This window comes from Sorex araneus, chromosome X (genome assembly GCF_027595985.1).
Source record: "Sorex araneus isolate mSorAra2 chromosome X, mSorAra2.pri, whole genome shotgun sequence".
NCBI classification, from domain to species: Eukaryota; Metazoa; Chordata; class Mammalia; order Eulipotyphla; family Soricidae; genus Sorex; species Sorex araneus.
In genome coordinates this window covers 14,822,357-14,840,382 of record NC_073313.1, presented here as the reverse complement: position 1 = coordinate 14,840,382, position 18,026 = coordinate 14,822,357, and the positions used below count along the sequence as shown (strand labels likewise).

General features: G+C 43.4%; 1 protein-coding gene across 1 annotated transcript in view; it reads right to left on the bottom strand.

Moving 5' to 3' along the window:
- Positions 1-18,026, bottom strand: part of MOSPD2 (motile sperm domain containing 2) — a 53,544-nt gene that overhangs the window by 13,615 nt on the left and 21,903 nt on the right. Inside the window, exons 5-10 of the mRNA XM_004612201.2 lie at positions 16,019-16,173; positions 12,511-12,571; positions 10,475-10,513; positions 6,295-6,419; positions 944-1,120; positions 61-158 (exon numbers count right to left, since the gene is read on the bottom strand). Coding sequence (XP_004612258.2) covers positions 61-158; positions 944-1,120; positions 6,295-6,419; positions 10,475-10,513; positions 12,511-12,571; positions 16,019-16,173 — 655 coding nt within the window. The remainder of the gene's footprint in view (positions 1-60; positions 159-943; positions 1,121-6,294; positions 6,420-10,474; positions 10,514-12,510; positions 12,572-16,018; positions 16,174-18,026) is intronic.

Sequence of the window (18,026 nt, the reverse complement as noted above, 5' to 3'; positions counted from 1 at the left end):
CAAGTTCTTACATGATGGTAAAGTTATAAAAGCATAGCTAATAACATCCTTGAGTGTTACCTGATGTGTAGTAAGGGCCCTTTAAACACACTCAGTGGTTTCTTGAAAGTTTTCATTTTGGAATCAACTTTTTCGCTTTCTTCTTTAGTTACGCTGATCTGAAGACAAAACATGAAGGGAAGAAATTTTGTTTCACAATAACAGAGGAGTGAGTTATTAGGTAAAAAAGCAAATATAACAATCGGTTCAATGCAAATTGCACTCTGACAAATTTATTGTCTCAGTTACATGCTTAATGAACTTTATCATGACCATTCACATAGTTGAGAGCCTTTTATAAATAGGTCACTGTAGAAAATACAAATTGCTCCTTTCCTAAGGAGTCTTTAAATGCATTCTAAATTATATTTATTAAGCAGCTGATGATTCATAGAATGATGAGAATTAAGTGCTTATTTTATAAATGAGAGGGCTGGGATTTGGCAGGAGTGCTAAGAGCCCCACTGGGAGTTGCCCGCCCCCATCCCGGTCCCAGTTCTGTGGGTCCCCTAAAACAAAAAAAATAAATAAGAGGAAGTACTTGAAAGTAAAGTTCAGATGAATTCATTTTTCTTCTGCATAAATAAAAAGTATTTTAGGTAGAATGATCCCGTGATACCTGAATGATTCCAGGTACTTCCTGCCAATCTGATATGAGAAACAGAATCAGGTAAAACCATCCCCTCCATGTACTTCCTGGCGATTTTTCTACCGGGGATGGAATCAGTCTTCAACACTCTCGGGCTCTAGCGGCCACCAACTGCCATCTTCCTCTTTCTTGATACAGAGGCGAGGAAGGACAGCAAGGAAGTGGCTCAGCCCCCAGTGGCTGAGCCAGTTAAGTGGGAGGACTGGGGGCTAAGCCACATCATTTGGCTTAGTTTCATTTTACTGCCCAAATTACCTTTTTGGTAGCTGATGGTGGTTCTTCATTAGAAGCTGTTTCCAAGGTTTCTTTACTATCACTCTCAGTGTCTTCTTTACTGGATCCTTCATCCTCACTGGCGATCGGCCCATTTTCACACAGGGGGGTCTGAAAGTCGTCATCTACTAGGGGAGGGTAGCTGTATTTGAAAGGGTCCTACAAGAAAGGAATGTCAGACCGGCCTAGTAAGGAGCTGAGAGAGAAATCATCCCCTTGCGGAAGTTAAAACATATTCCATCCGCCAAGAGATCAGACTCGATTATATAGTGACACGTCAAACAAGAGGAGCATTTTCAAGTGGGAAGGACAGTAAGCGGTACGGGGACACAGGCCAACCTTTGGGGGAAATAGAAGTTGAATCTTTAAGCTCACTCTTTTTTTTCTTTCTGGGTCATACTCAGCGAAGCACAGGGGTTACTCCTGGCTCATGCACTCAGGAATTAGTCCTGGCAGTACTCAGGGGACCATCTGGGATGTTGGGAATCGAACCTGGATTGACCGAGTGCAAGGCAAACGCCCTACCCGCTGTGCTATCGCTCGAGCCCCTTTCAGCTCACTCTTAACACTAAAAAGAATTCCAAGAAGATAAAAGCTTTCAATGGGCATGTGCTTTCGATGTGCTTTCAATACAACTTGTATTGAGGGGGCACCCCTGGTGACGCCTGGGGGGGTCCATGTGGTTCGAGCAATCACACAAGGGCTCCCTGCCTACAAAGCATGTGCTCCAGTCCTTCAAGTGAGCAATGTGGTCCCTGTACATGTGTATGTTTAAAGCCACATAAATATAATAATGCTACATAAAGCAATTGAAGAAACAGTGGCATAACTCAGTAAACCGAATACCAACAAACTAAATACTCCCACTAGCTGAAAAATATTAAAAAGGACAGACAGAGTGGCCTGGGAGATGGCGCCAGGCGATAAGCACATGTTCTGCATGTGGGAACTCTGGGTTCGAGCCTCTGGTTCAATCCCAGGCAATGGTACCACGTGGCCATTGGAGCACTGCTAAGTTTGACTCAAAGAACAAAACTAGAAAGCAAAATATTGTGTTTTTGTTTTAAAAAAAAGAGCACAAGTGAGAAAATATGTACCACACATGCCAGGAATAGAAAAAAACGTTTTGTTAGCAAAAATGACCCTTAACCCATGAAGGTCAGGGGCACTTAGGGGTGCCAACACTGGCCCAAATATCCACATGCAAATTTTGACTTTCTTAAATCTTAAGGACAGTCACCCCTTGCAACTGCAGGGGATCGGTTCAGGACCTTTTTGCACCTATGGCTTCTAAGTTACCAATATTCTTGGTTGGCTGAGCCCATGATTATAAAACTTTCCTATACAGAAGACTGTAGGTAGCACTGTAGCACTGTCGTCCTGTTGTTCATCGATTTGCTCAAGCAGGCACCAGTAACATCTCCATTGTGAGTCTTGTTGTTACTGTTTTTGGCATATCGAATACACCACGGGTAGCTTGCCAGGCTCTGCCATGTGGGCGGGATACTCTCGGGAGCTTGCCAGGCTCTCCGAGAGGGACCGAGGAATCGAACCCGGGTCGGCTTCGTGCAAGGCAAACGCCCTACCTGCTGTGCTATTGCTCTAGTCCAGCAATACAGAAGACTACTTGTTGAAAAAAAATCTATATATGTGACTTGCACAGTCCATACTCAGGTGGCTCAAGTAGTAGCTTTACAGACAAATCGACCAAAGTCATAGATAACAGAACCAGGAAAAAAGAAATAATGAGTTTGTAGAAAAATCAAAACTTGTCTTTTAAATTATTTTTTAAACCCCCACAATATCGCTTATGGGAAATGTAAATGATTTTATTTCTAAGAGCTCATCTGTACAAACCACCATATGGGTGTACCAAGAGTTACTTACAGTGATAGTCATTTTGGCACCATTAGTAATGGCAAAAGATGAGAAAACAACTGATGGCCGTTGAAATGGAATTCATAAAATACACTGATATAGCCTCAAAGTTGAATCTTCTCCCACAGTTAAAAAAAAATCAGGTGCTGGAGAGATATTATAAGGCATATGGTGTTTGCCTTGGCTGAAGCTGGCCTGGATTTAATCCCCTGCACCATCCATGGTTCCCCGACCACCGCCAGAAATGATCCCGGAGCACAAGTCAGCAGTAAGACATGAGCATCACCAGATGTGACCCCAAAACCCAAACCAAAAAGAAGTCAGAAAAACAATCCGACCTCAGCTGGAGAGAGAGCACAGCGGGCCGGGGGCATGCCTTACATGCAGTGGGCCTCGCTTGGATTCCTGGCACCACAGGGTTCCCCGAGCACAGAGCCTGGAGTAGCTCTGAGCAGGACCAGGTGTGACCCCCCCCCCAAACAAACAAAAATCAGACTTCTAGAATCAAAATAGTACACCCTAAAATAAAATATGATCAGGACACAACAAAACAATATATGGGGTTCACTAGCTATTCTCGAACGAAGGAACAGTTAGAAAATCTCTGGGAGGAGGCAGAGCAGTGGCTGCCTGTAGGAAGTGGCAGTGCGGGGCGGGCTCTCACTGTGCGGCTAAACTGTGCTCATGCTTCGTTTCCTAACAGAGGCCACTTCTGGCAGTCCTGGACGGCCACGTGTGCTGAGGATCAAACTCAGGGCCTTAAAACACATCCTCTAGGCTCTGTAAAACATTGTGGGGTATCCTGCAAGCTAGAGAGCTCCTGGGCTCACCTCCTCCTCAGACACAACAAAGCTGTGAGTCTGTGGGGGGAAGAGAGAGAGAGACAGAGAGAGACAGAGAGAGAGGGAGAGAGAGGAAAGAGAGGAGAGAGAGCGAGGAGAGTGAGGAGAGAGAGGAGAGAGAGAGGAGAGAGAGAGGAGAGAGAGGAGAGAGAGAGGAGAGAGTGAGGAGAGTGAGGAGAGACAGTAGAGAGAGGAGAGAGGGAGAGAGAGAGACGAGAGGAGAGGAGAGAGAGGAGAGAGAGGAGAGAGAGCGAGGAGAGTGAGGAGAGTGAGGAGAGAGGAGAGAGAGGAAGAAAGAGAGGAGAGAGAGAGGAGACAGAGAGCGAGGAGTGAGGAGAGAGAGGAGAGAGAGTGAGGAGAGAGGAGAGAGAGAGGGAGAGAGAGAGGAGAGAGAGAGCGAGGAGAGTGAGGAGAGACAGGATAGAGAGGAGAGAGAGGGAGAGAGAGACAAGAGGAGAGGAGAGTGAGGAGAGAGAGGAGAGAGAGTGAGGAGAGTGAGGAGAGTGAGGAGAGTGAGGAGAGTGAGGAGAGAGAGGAGAGAGAGGGAGAGAGAGGGAGAGAGAGAGGGAGAGAGAGAGGAGAGAGAGAGGAGACAGAGCAAGGAGAGTGAGGAGAGAGGAGAGAGGGAGAGAGGAGAGAGTGAGAAGAGAGAGGAGAGAGCGAGAAAAGAGGAGAGAGGAGAGAGGAGAGAGAGAGAGAGAAGAGAGAGAGAGAGTCATCAGAAAGGAGGCCCTAGAGCTAGCACAGAGGTTAAGCCTAGCAGGAGGCTGCAGAAGTGACCCCCGGCCCCGAGCACCGCACTGCAGGGCACGGAGCCCAAACAAAAACCACAGAGCGAGCATCTGTGGGGAAGGAAAGGCTGACCAGCATCTTGCCACGCCCAGGCACAGAGTCCCCCCTCTCTGGGGACTGCGGGGCTGGTTGGCACGGTCCCCTCAGTGGGGCAGTGCGCAGGACTCAGCTCTAAGGAAATGTGCGCAGACCCCTGGGCAGGATTGACACAAGACAAGGAAGGAGGGACAGGTCTGCCCCCAGAACAGCGACACTGCACAGACACAGCTCAACCTGGCTGAAACATGGGAGCAGGGCCCTGTCCCTGCACTGTCTGTGGTTCGTAACCTGCTTGGGGCTTGGGGGGACCCCTGCATCTGGTCTGAGCTCCCTCTGAGGTCTGCGCGGGGAGCGCTGGTCCACAGCATCCCCGGAACGCCCCTCTCTCCCGCAGCTAGAGGCTCCATTATTCTAGTCCTGGCCTGCAGAAGCTGTGGGTCAGCCCCAGTCTGCAAAGGCCAAGGGAACGCCTCCCTCTGCAGAAGCTGAGGCCCGGAGCTGATGAGAGCTGACAAGAGCGTGCAGAGCCTTTCAGCAGCCCCTGGGGGGGCTGGTGCCCAAGGCACCCTGCAGCCAACGCCTAGGTTCCTGCAGCTCTGGAGGCTGGCTTCTCGGCAGCCACAGGGTGCTCGGGATTCAGCCTCCATAGCAGCAGAGAGACCAGCACGGGGGCCAACAAGTCAATACACCAAGAATGGAAAAGAGAGTGGTTTCACAGGACCCCTGGGAATAGAGTGCCAAGACAAAATGAGGGGACAGAGGTAGAAAGCCCAAATGACAGAAGGAGACAAAATCCTAGGGGGAGTTCCGAGGCCAAACAGAGACCATCAGCAGTGTGCTTGGATGAGCTGAAAAAACGAAGGTCAACTTTCTGCTCTGTACAGGAAGCCATCCAAGAGTCCAAGCAAAACACTCAGGACTGAAAAACAATCCTAGAAGCAAATGGGTACAAGATCCGTAAAAAAAGAGACTTGAATTAAAAAAAGTAAGAAGAAATATGGATGGATGTTGTATGTAAAATGAAGGGTCAATTCATCAAGAAGATACAACATGCGCTACTACATATTTACCAAATAGAGCAGTGTTGAAACATGTAATTATTAACAGAACTAGGGTTACTGACAATACCCAAGTAATAGGGTGTTGAACATTGCATTTAGATCAGGGGAACGTCAGCCAGACAGAAAACTGACAAGGAAACAATAAGCAGATGGACTGAGCAGACATATATAGAACGCATATGTGTTCACATTACACATTTATGATTCACTTCTAGACAATGAACTACTATACACAAGAGGAAGACAGCCTCTCACAAATTCATTTGAAATGCTAAGACAAGTTGTGAAGACAAGAAGATTTGCCAGATCACCTCCTGCTTATGAAAGATAGGGAAGAAAGGATACATGTATTTGCTTATATTTATCATGCAGGCACTACAATTGCTTCTATGGACAACCTATATTCTGGAAATAACTCTGAAGAATGGAACTTGAGAGAGGAACTAAATGTTTGGGAGAGCAGCAGAGAGACTTTGCCAAAGATGTGTTTCAGAATATTGGACACTTTTCCATTTAGAACCATGCAGATGTATAATCAATTTCAAACTGAAATGTTTAAAACAGAAACAGAATCTGTCAGTAACATTGCTTGCTGTGATAGAGTATCTGTGGTCTTTGTTTGCTAGGACACTGGTTTCCCTTTTCCCTTGAACGAAGGATACGGCCAAGACTGCCTTGTTAGGGTCTGACTTTGAAAAGCACTTCCCAGCACTCTACTTACAGTTCCGCCCATGTGCGGAGGCAGGTACTCAACGCTCACGTAGTCCTGAACTTCGTTTTTACCCGTAAACTTCAATAAACTCACTGCCTCAGGACCCAGCCAGGATTTCACAATTTTGAAAGCAGCTGAAGGGGGAAAAAATGTCACTTCATTATATTCTTTTCATTCATCCTTTTGCTTAATTTTTCCTACACGTGCCCTAACCCAAGTGCCCTAAAAGGAATTTTGTCTATACCTGTGTTTCTCTAAGGCTCCATACTTAGCACGCCACGGTTCCGGCGGACAGTTAGACTGTGAATGCTCCTGATGGGTTACGATTCTTTCAAGAGGATGGAGGAAGAGCCAATTACCCTGATGCTCATCAATAAACGAAGGCATCAGGGGTTTGGCCTCTGCTCAAATCCTTCAGGGATCCCACAGCTAAGATTTCCAGAAAATGAATCAAACTGCATTGTGATTTCAGAGAACAGTGATATCATAGTAAGCAAAGAGTCATTGCTTATGCTTCTCATACAGCCCTGATCTGAAATACCTCAGATGGGAGGGAGTTCTCCCTTCTTCTGGGGGTATGAGCAGGACCCAAACTTCTGTTCTAATGCTAACTTCTTCCTCTAAGCTCGGCAGTTTATGTAAATGTAGGGGAACTTTCAGGAGCTGCAGGAGGAAACTGTCTTCAAAGACACGGTACAATAATTTTCATCTCATTCTGTCATGCTGTTTCTTATTTCTACTTATTTTCTAAACCTTGGTTCCATCCTGACAGTCTAAGCCCCTTCTAAGGACATTAAGAGAGGAACATTATATTGCATTACATTTGTAAGAATGTCACTGGGAAAAAAATCTGGGGATAAAGTAGCATGATAAGCATTAAATAGTTCAGAAAATTGCCTTTTAACTTTAGCTAATCATGTTTCATTTTTTTTTACATAACACTTAACTTGTCATTTATTTCAATTAAAGTCTGCAAATTGACATGTTTGAAGCTATGCTACTGGAATAAACTAAAGTGTATAATTACATTTCTTAAGTTTTGAGATATGACTTGATTTATAAAATTCACCCTTTTAAAGTACATACTTCAAAGGTTTTCAGTATATCTGCAGAGTTCTACAATCTTTACTGGTATCTAATTGTAGGCAGTTTTTATCACACCAAAAAAGAAACCTTCACCCACTGGAAATCTCTACTTATTTTCCCCTTCTTTCATTCTCTGGCAATCACCCATTAATTTTCCATCTTGATGGGATGTGCCAGTTTTGGTTGGACATTTCATAAGTGGAGTAATGAAATATGTAGTTTTCCTAACATGGTTCATTTGATGTGTTTTCAAGGTTCCTGCATGATACAGCAAGTATGTATTCAGTTCATTGTTTTTTGAGGGGCCCACAACTGGTGGTGCTCAGGGGACCATATATAGTGCCAGGGATGGAACCTGGGTCAGTCACATGCAAGGTAAGCACCTAATCCCTATTAATCTACCTCTCCAGCTTTCAATTCTTTGTTTATGGCTGAAAAATATTTCATTTTCTTACTCTACAGCATTTGTTTATCCATCTGTTCATTGATGATCATTCTAGTTGCTACTACTTTGTACTTTTATGAATAAAGCTGCAACTGTTTGTGTGTGTGTGTGTTTATACTTTCCCTACGAGCATACCACAGTGTCCTACACTTACACTTAAAGTTCTAGAATGAGTTTTAAAATTAGGAAGTACAGGTCTTCAAGTTTTGTTCTTTTAGAAGTTCACTTTTTACTATTCTGTCTTGATTTGCTGTATAGATTATGCCACATGCAAATACAGATTTTATTCCTTCTCATCCTACTTAGATACCTGTTTTCTTTTGCTTCCTTCGGTGTTTTGATAATACAGATAACATTGCCATCTAAAATCTTAGAGCAAAAACATTTAGTCCTTCATTCCTAGGTAAGCATGGTATGTATTAGCTGTGGTTTTCATAGGTACAGTATTTACATGCATGCCCTTTATCAGGAGGGAGAAGAGAGCTTCTGTGAAGACTTAACCTTGCTCTAAGAAACATCTGCACTTTGCTTTGACTCCTGGGAAGTAATCTTCAAGCCTGGCGAAGGTGTCTTCGTTGCCTGGAGGTACAGGACCACACAGGAACACCAGGATTTCTGGTGAGGCTTTGGGTCACACAGCACCAATAACCCTCTGGAAAGGCTGGAGGCAGGAGATTTGCCATGTGGGCAATCCTTTGTTCATGCTTGCACCGTGGGGGCTTATATAACCTCTCGTCGCTGAGCTTTCTGTGAGCATCACTACAAGAAATATTCCACGCCTACTGCCACATATCTAGTCACGGGCTAGAACGGTGCTCTATTCTGTGTGCTGATGTGGATTCTGCCCTGGGTTTTCTTTCCCTCGGCTCAGTTAATCCAAACCCTTTCCTGTAATAAGCTATAACCATGAATCTGACAGCTCCCACTCAGTAGTGAGGGAACTGTAGGGGGTCTTAGAACCCCCAAACTTGCAACTGGTCTAAGAAATGAATGTATTTCTAGGTGGACTACCTTGGTCCCTCCAGTTCTGTAGTTGTTCTAACTGTTTGCACTTTATTAACAGTTTCTTGAGTGCTTTTGCTGTGAGAAGAGTAATCGATTTTGTCAGGTGTTTTTTTTTTCTGTGTCTGTTGAGATGTTCCCATTTCTTTTTTTCTTCAGTTGATTGATATACTGGATGGCCCTGATTCTCTTATACTGAGAATCTTTGCACTCTTTGCATTCTTCTCCTCAATTCTACCTGGCCCAAGCTGATAATCCTTTGTCTATGTTGCTAGCACTTTTCTAAATAGTTTGGTGGTACACCTACATTCATAAGGGGTACTGCTCTTTAGTTTTCCCTTCACGGCATCCTGACATCAGGGAGAGACTTGCCCCATGGGTTAGCAAAGGTTTGTTTTATTTTTGTGGCGGGGATCCCCAGGAGTACCATCACCTGGGGAAGTGGGGCGGGGGGAACTCTGTGGCGCTGGGGATCAAACTGGGATGAGCTACCTGCAAGGTGCGCACTGGAGCCGTGTACCATCTCTGGACCCTGGAAGATACTTTCCAGGGTCAGTGCTGATGCATTCTGTGTTTTATAGAAATTATGAGTGCAGCCCTTTGGCTCTAGATCTTACGAGAAGTTTTTAGATTATTATTTCAAGGGGTTTGTTACATACATTTAACTTCCTCTAGAATATTTCAGTAGTTTGTGTCTTTCAAGGAATGTCGATGTTAAGTCGATCATCTGTCACTTGGCATACATTTGTTCATAGTATTCCCTTATAAACCTTTTTTTAACGTCTATAGAATCATGAGTAACTTCCCCTTCTTTGACTCTTGGTTCTGGTACATCTTTCCCCTTTTTTTGGCTGGTTTTGGGGCTGCCTAGCAACAATAATCCCGCCTCTGTACTCAGGGATCACTCCTGTCAGGGCTTGGAGGACCACATGGGGTGCTAGGACGGAAACTGACTCAGCTGTGTGCAAGGCAAGCACCTCAACTACTGGACTATCTTTCTAGCTCTAAGTCTTCCGTTGTTTTTTTCTTGATTAGTGTCGGCTGAAGTTTAGTCCACTGTGCTGAACTTTCCAAAGAACGAAACTTTGGTTACATGGGGGTTCCCTGCTCTTTTCTAGTATAGCAACTGAATTTGGTAAACATAAAACTGTATGGTCTGAACACAAAATAAAATTTATAATCACATTAAAGTTAGCCAAGAATACTTTTCAATCCTTTAGACAAAGTTTTTTTCCCCAAAAAACATCATGACTGTCATAAGGATTATGTGACTTGAGATTTGGGGTACAATTTGGATTCTACCTGCTTTTTCAACACCTAAAGCCCAGAGAAAGCCTAGCCAAAGGCTGCATTTTGTGACATTGCTCATCTGTGGGTGACAAGCTGAGGCTTCTGGCTCTAGATTTATCTGAATAATTAAACATCTTGAAGCCCTTTTTAGAGAAAACTAATGGGGTTCTCAGAGCGTGCGGGCAGAATATTAGCCCGGTTTACTTAGGAGCAGCCGCGGTGCTTCCTGGCTTGGCCTCCGAGAGTGCATGCCAGTCATGGGAGAATCATTCAAAAAACAACAGCACATAGGAGCATGGATGGCTACATTGAGGAAATCAGGAAAGAAAAGACATTTTTAAAATGAAAATTTCAGTAGTTACTTACCATTCATTATCCAAGGCATATCATAGATCACTATTTTTGCTGAAAGATGAAAAAGATTCGTTGAAAGAGATTTAGTACCATGATCGCACTCTCACTTGTATCTGGCCTAGAAAAAAACTGGCGATCTAAATGTAACTAGCGACCGCATTGGTCGACTGCGCTTTAATTAATTCTGAAGAGTGAGTGGTGTTAGAATGAAATGAACTCCTTCGAAACAGTGAGGAGCCGACCCAGGCGGGTGGCTCTTGGAAAATGAATAATGTACAATCACCATCTTTTGGCAAACAGCCTATTCTTTGTTTTTTTTCCAACATTCCTAGCCCCAGTCTACTCTTTTGTTCATTTATGGCTTCTGCTGTTTTCAGAGAGGAACAAAATGAAATAGCTAAGTAGGTGAGTGAGGCCTTTGAATTTGACGTGTCATATTACTGAATTCCAATGAACTTTAAAACGATTTTCACATCATTTATGTTCTCACTTATAATTTTCTAGAGAGTCTACTGTTAAACCACTCACAGTTGGCCCTCCACTTTTAATAAATCATTATGTTTTAAACAACATTATTTTCACTTTTCCTAATATTATGAACACCAGGAAGCCAATACTTCTAAAGTATACACAAGTATTATTTGCATACTGAGATGAAGATATTAAACAGCCCCATTAACAATTGTGAGACACAACCAAAAACCACAAAGGGGATGTTTTATATCCAATTCATTCTTCATTCCAAGTGAATCAAAAAAAGTAATTTCATTCCTCTCTGAGCAGAGAACTCGTCAAATGATTGTATTAGTGAAAGACATGTAATGTGCATGTAGGAACAAGGTAACTGTGAAGAGAACCCCTGATTTCCTTTCAGACTTCAACGGGGATATGCCTAAATGATGTGAATTCAAGATATTAAGATGTAATAGTTACAGTTCCTGACAGATTTTGAAGCATCATCAACCTATGGCTTCACAAAATTTAGTATCTACAAAACACCACCTATGTAAATATATTTCCTCCATTTGATTGAAACGAGGTGCTCTAATTCATCTATACATAGTCCTTTGACTTTATTTTAAAAACACTGTTATACATGATTTATTATTAACGGACTGATCAAAAGAATCTTAAATGTATCTTGTCAGGTAATAATGATGCGGAGAAGTGTTTTTTTTTTTTTTTTTAAACACACGCCTTTGGCTATTTCAACTGACAAGTAGCTGTCTTTCAAACAAGCAGCTATGTACTTTCATTTTGCACCAAGGGAAAAACCAGCTAAGGGCTGTTGTTTAAGGCTTAGCTTTACTGTCATTAAATCCATGAGTTCCTAAAGCCCGTAACTGTGGTATTTGCCAGGGCTGTGCTCAGCAGACATGTGAATTTCCTTTTTTTCCCATGCCTCTGTTGTCTCCCTTCTGTCTTTTCAAATGTTGCAATCAATGGGGGTTGGATATATTTGGACTGTTCATGTGGGTTGGTGTCTTGATTTCCCAAGGAAGAAACTAGCAGATAGGTCCAATGAACAAAAAAATAAGGAGTTAAGATTTAGGCGCTCTTCACTTAGTTCCTTAATGGAAGAATCACAATTAAAAGCAAACTCACTCCAAATGCCAGATTTAAATGTAGTAACTTTAGTCAAGTATGTTATTAATGAAAATTTGTTTAGATATCAGCATTGCTTAGCACAGTGTGTATTACTTACCAATATGGTTTAACTATTCTTATCAGAAGTTGAGATAATGTTTTCAAAAGACATTTCTCCATCAAAAGATTAGGAAAATGGGAAAATATTGGAAGTAAATGATACTTTTATACCTATGTATGTGTGTTATAAGCTGTTTGAACTCTTAAAAATATGAGACAATGAAGTACTTTCCCATTTAGCTAGTAGGAAATGCACTTAAACTTCTGTGAACACATTTAAACTCTTCATCAGAAAATAATGTTTTAGGTATGAAAATCTAAACTAATATTAAGCTCAATAATTCTCATGCATTCTCTACAACTTTATTAGTATATTTTTATAAAAGGAGTAAGTTACTTACAGACATATTTAGGGTAGTATACCTTAAAGCAGTTAATGATGAAACGTACAAAGTCCATATCCTAAAAAAGAAATTACACATTTCAATCTTGAAGACTGTCTACACTCACAAATTTTAAATTGCACTTTGTAAAGATGACAGATTATAAAGTACAAATGAACAAATTGCCTGCCTTCACTTCTAGCTTCTTTCCTCTTACCTAAGGATCTAAAGTTATAATTTTTTTGTTCATATTCAAGTGTTGCTCACTGACTGTAGTTTCTGGGAGACTTTATAAATAGAGCTGTCTTGGTGGTTCTACTGCAATGAACACAGTCATAAAAAGAGACGAAATTAGGTTATTAGGGTTACTATCCACATGGATCATTTCACTCCAAGTTATTTCATGGCTACAGGCTGATTTACTAATCCTGATCAACCATCTTTTTATAAAGACCATGGGATGAAAGATATAATCAGAGAAACGTAATGTATCACTAATTAACAGGTTTTCTTAGAGAGTCTATAAAACCCATTCCTAGCATCTGAGTTAGAACATTTCTTTTAACTATAGTAAACAGAAAGTAACCTTAGCTATATAGGGTCTTTATTATGGGATAAAATCTAGTATATAATAATACCTTTATATCTAATCATTATATCCACTGTGAAGAAGGGTTCATCATTTGTAGTTAAGAGTCAAAGAATCAAAGAATATATCTCAAAAGAAGTATATAAAAGTGATTAGATAATTCCAGCAGGTTTGTCTTAAAAGTTTTCATCTGATATTCTTGTTTCCATCTCTTAATTGAACTATACTTGCTTATAAAATCTCAAGTTACTGCTTGTTCAAGTGCACTTAATAAGATGGCACTGATGCACAAACATTTGTGGTTATTACACTACATTCTGTAAGGATGTTTTCAAGGATATTCGTTTTTCTGACTACACCCTGTGATGCTAGGAGTTACTTCTGGCTCTGCACTCAGGAATCATTCCTGGTAGGGCTTGGGAGACCATATGGAATGCCAGGAATCGAACCTGAGTTGGTCACATTCATGGCAAGTGCCTTACCCACCCACTATACTATTTCTCTGGCCTCATGAAGGATATTAATAAAATGGCCTCCCTTTGAGGACCCATGAGACTTCTTGGCCCCACTAATTCAAGCATCTGGAATGGACACGCTTTCCCTAAGATACAGGTTTTTAAAAGTCTAGCTACTGAATTACTTAAAATTTTTTTTTCTGGCTTTTGGGGTGACACCTGGCGATGCTCAGGGGTTACTCCTGGCTTTGCACTCAAGAATTAGTCCTGGCGGTGCTCAGGGAACCATATGGGATGCTGGGAATTGAACCCGGATTGGCTGTGTGCAAGGCAAACGCCCTACCCGTTGTACTATCGCTCCAGCCCCTCAATTTTCAGGGTTTTTTTCTAAATAATTTTAAAACTCTCATTTCTTTTTTGTTGGTGGTGTTTGGGTCATGTCTAGCAGTGCTCAGGTCTTACTCCTGGCTCTGTGCTCAGGTCTTACTCCTGGCTCTGTGCTCAGGGGCTACTACTGGCTGGGTTCAGGGGACCATAATCGGTTGCAAGGATTAAACTGGCATTTATTGCGAGTACCTTAACCCCTGCAGAATCTCTCTGGCTCTGTGAACTGTTCATTTCTTTCAGGAATGCTGCTAAAACTAAGAGCTAAAGTGGAGGTCCACCTGACAAATAATTTTTTAAAAGTGCCTCACAATTCTATTCATCTTTATAAGCTGACTTAAGTCCTTTGTGAATCATGAGAGGCTCAAATGGAAAAATAACAAAACGAGTATTTCAACCATTAATAATGATTTAAAAACTTAGTAATGCAAATAAGCATGACCTATAAGGATAATAAAATAAACACAAAGTAGCTTTAAAAAGGACAGCTTAAGTCAAATGGGCAGCACAAAATATTAGTATTTCTCTTTGCGATCCTGAGTTCATTATGAAACTAGCACAGGTAACAGTAATGCCGAGTTTTTAAAAATCTAGGCAATATGCCTTAGATTTGGGAGTATAAAATGATTTAGTCTACAATCAAACTCAGTTTTAATGGAAGTTATATTGAAGAAAAATTCAAGGCAATGGACGTGGGAAATACAAACAGAAGGATGGAGATATAGTACAATGCTGGTCTTGGACCAACCCACATTCACTCTCCAGTGCCACATATAGTCCCCAAATCCCACCAGGAGTAATCCTTGAGCCCAGAGCCAGGAGCAAGCACTTAGCATAGATGGGTGTGGCCCCCAAACCAAAAAATAAATAGCAGCAGCAGACAGATACACAGAATGACAAAAATATCTGTAGTTCTGTCACCCTAAAACAACTCATGCTAACCACGCTGAGTAATCTGTTAGTCTAATGTACAAGGCATTTCTTTCTGAGGGGCTACACATCAGAATATCATTTTGCAGCCTTCTCCACTAAAAAAAATGTTTTTTTTTCTGATATTTTGGGGGTCACGCCTGGTGGCAGTGCTCAGGGACCTCTCTCGGCAGTGCTTGGGAACCAGATGGGGTGTGAGTGATGGGACCCAGGTTGGCTGTGTGCAGGGCAAGTGCCCTACCTGCTAGACTATCTCTTCAGTCCCCAAAAAGATATTTTCTAATAATACTCTTAAGACTTTTCTAAATATCTTTTTCCAGAGCTACACGGAATCCCTGACATTAGCCATGCCGGCATTTCCCATCTTGCTGTGTGAACACTGGCTCCCTTGGAATTTGTCATACTTTTCAATAATGCTCTGAAAACACATTTGGGTGAGCAATCCTTTTTCCATACTCGTGAAATAGGATACAGTTCCAGGAGTACGTTACCAGGCAGAGAGTATGATCACAAATACCTTTACGCCTTTTAATATATCTTGCCCCATGCATTTCCATAAAGGTTTCAATGCTGCGGTGAGAGCCAAGTGCCCTGGTAAATGTGTCAAAGGACCCTGGCACCTGCTGACGGCCTTGCTGCCACCAGGCTGTTGACAAGCGCCCACATGAAAGACTGCAAGGCTTCCTTTCTTTCTTGAGCTTGGCCTGACGGAAACTAGTTCCCCAAGCTAACCACACCAAGCAAATAAAACCAAACCCAAACAAGCAAACAGCACAAACCCCAATAAAAAAGCACAAAGTGCCCTGTCTGCAAGCGTCAGGTGGACACCTAGTACGGCAGAGCTGGCTGGACTCACACCGTATTGCTCCGAGCCGGGCCCATGATGGGCCGCTACAGACTGATGCTACTCAGTATCCTGCTGGCCTCAATGGCCTATCTCTACATCCTGTGCACCAGACAAGGAACACTGCTAGGAAACGCAGTTTCCCTGCCAAAGACTGAAGCAAACAAAATACTTTGCAAATGCTTCCCTAGGTCTGACTTCATTCACCGAGCAGGGAAAAACAGAAGGAACTCCCGTGGCCGCCAGCTGGGTCACGGTGCTGGGTCACACAGGAAGCAGAGGGCACGGCGCTCGAGACGACAGAGGGAATGGGAAGTTGCTTACTATGCTATTGATTCCCGTTTCTGACAGGTCAAACATAACTGTCAAAGGTTTCCCATTTTCTCTTCTGGAATAACGCTCCAACCAGAAAGCTATGAGCTTCTTTTTGTCCGATATGGTTTTATGGTCTTTTACATGATACTTCACCCTGATCCAGACTTGAAGCAGAACAAACGACAGAAAAGAGATAAAAAAAAAATGAGAAAAAGAATTATGGCATCGTTATAGATCTACAGAGATAAAAATCATTTCATTCCTTGACACCTTTAATTATAATACAACATGTTTTCTCAGATTAAAAAAATATCTCTTGGCTGAGGAGATAGTACAGGGTTTAAGGCAGTGAATCCCGTAGTGCTTTGTATATATAACCAACTGTGGTTCGACCCTCCCAGCACCATGTAGGGTCCCCCAGCGTTGTCAGGTGGAACCTCTGGGCACAGAGCCTGGACCAAGCTGAGCGCTGCTGGGTGTGGCCCCCAAGCAAATAAAATCTTTCCTTAAGTAAGCAGTAGTGCATACTCGGGAACCTTCAGCCAAGCCTCTCATTAGTGAGGAAGGCGGGGGTGGGGCAGACAGGTAAACAAACAGCATCTGGCAATGACCTGAAAGCACTCTTTGTGGTGCCGGAGAGAAGAGAAAGCCATTGTTCCCGCGCAGTGCTGGGAAAACGCTCCATCCAGAGGAGCAGCACAGACAGGCACGGCGCGGGCCGAGCGCTCACTGTGACTCTGGGTGGAGCAACGGGGCCGCTAAGCCGAAATGACAGGAGCGAGGAGAGACCCCCGGGAGACGCGGGCTGGTGGAGGAGCTCGGAGGGAAAAGCTGGTGCACTGCCTTTCCCGGGCCACGTGGTTTGGCTTGGTTTGGTTTGGGGCTTGCGAGGCCGGGGCGCAGGGGATGAAGCCACAGGCCCTGCTCTCTCCCCAGTGCGGACCCCCAGACTTGGAGCCGCTCTCGGGACATTCCGCTCTGGAAGCGCCTGAATCCCAACTTGGGCAGTGTCATTTCTTTCTGCTCCTTTGTGGGGCTCCCCCTTCTCTCGCGTACTTCCTAAATGGAAGTGCTTTACTTTCAACACCCAAAAGGAGAAAGTGAGCAAAAGGGAATGCCCTGCCACAGAGGCAGGGTGGGGGAGGGGGATGTGGTGGGGATGGTGGGATGGATGCTGGGACCACTGGTGGTGGAGAATGGGCAATGGTGGAGGGATGGATACTCGACCCTTGTATGACTGAAATGCAAGCACGGAAGTGTGTAAGTCTATAACTACCTCATGGTGATTCACTCATAAATAAAATAGCATGAAGTCTCTGGGGCAGCTGCGAGAGCACTGGCTGAAGAGCACAGAAGAGCCTCCGGAGGTGGTGATGACAGCCGAGCAGGAGAAAGGTTCAAGCCATTGAAGATGGAGTGGGTGACACAGGCATATTAGAAGCAAGAGCCAGGGCCGGATTGGGGCTGGGGGCTTCCAGATGCCCAGCTGTGTAACATAAAGGCGGCTGGGCCTCAACCACATGGTGCCCATCAGCAAGGCGGGGGGGTATGTATAGTATGTGATGATGGCCTGGGCATGCGGTGGGTGGGGTCACTGTTTTAGGGGAGGGAGTGATATCTGTGACCACCCAAGGAGACTGTGTCAGCTTAGAAGTGAAAGAGACCCACAAAGGAATAAAGCCTGGAAAGCACGTTTCAGGGAATGAGGAAAAGAGAGACAAGAAAAGCAGGTGGGAAAATCCGTAAAGACCTCAAGTGTCCACAGACACACACACAGACAGTAGATAAAGAAACTATGGTATGTGTACGCAAAGGAATACTACTCAGCCGTAAGAAAAGATGATGTCATAGAGTTGGCTGCTTATGTGGATGGATCTGGGAGGTTTAGTGTTGTGTGAAGTCAGTCAGAGAGAAGGACAGACACAGAATGATCTCTGTCTCATATAGAGAAACTAAGTAGAGGAATAACAAACACTCACAGACACAGAGAAGAGTGTGAATGGAGTACTAAAAGGAG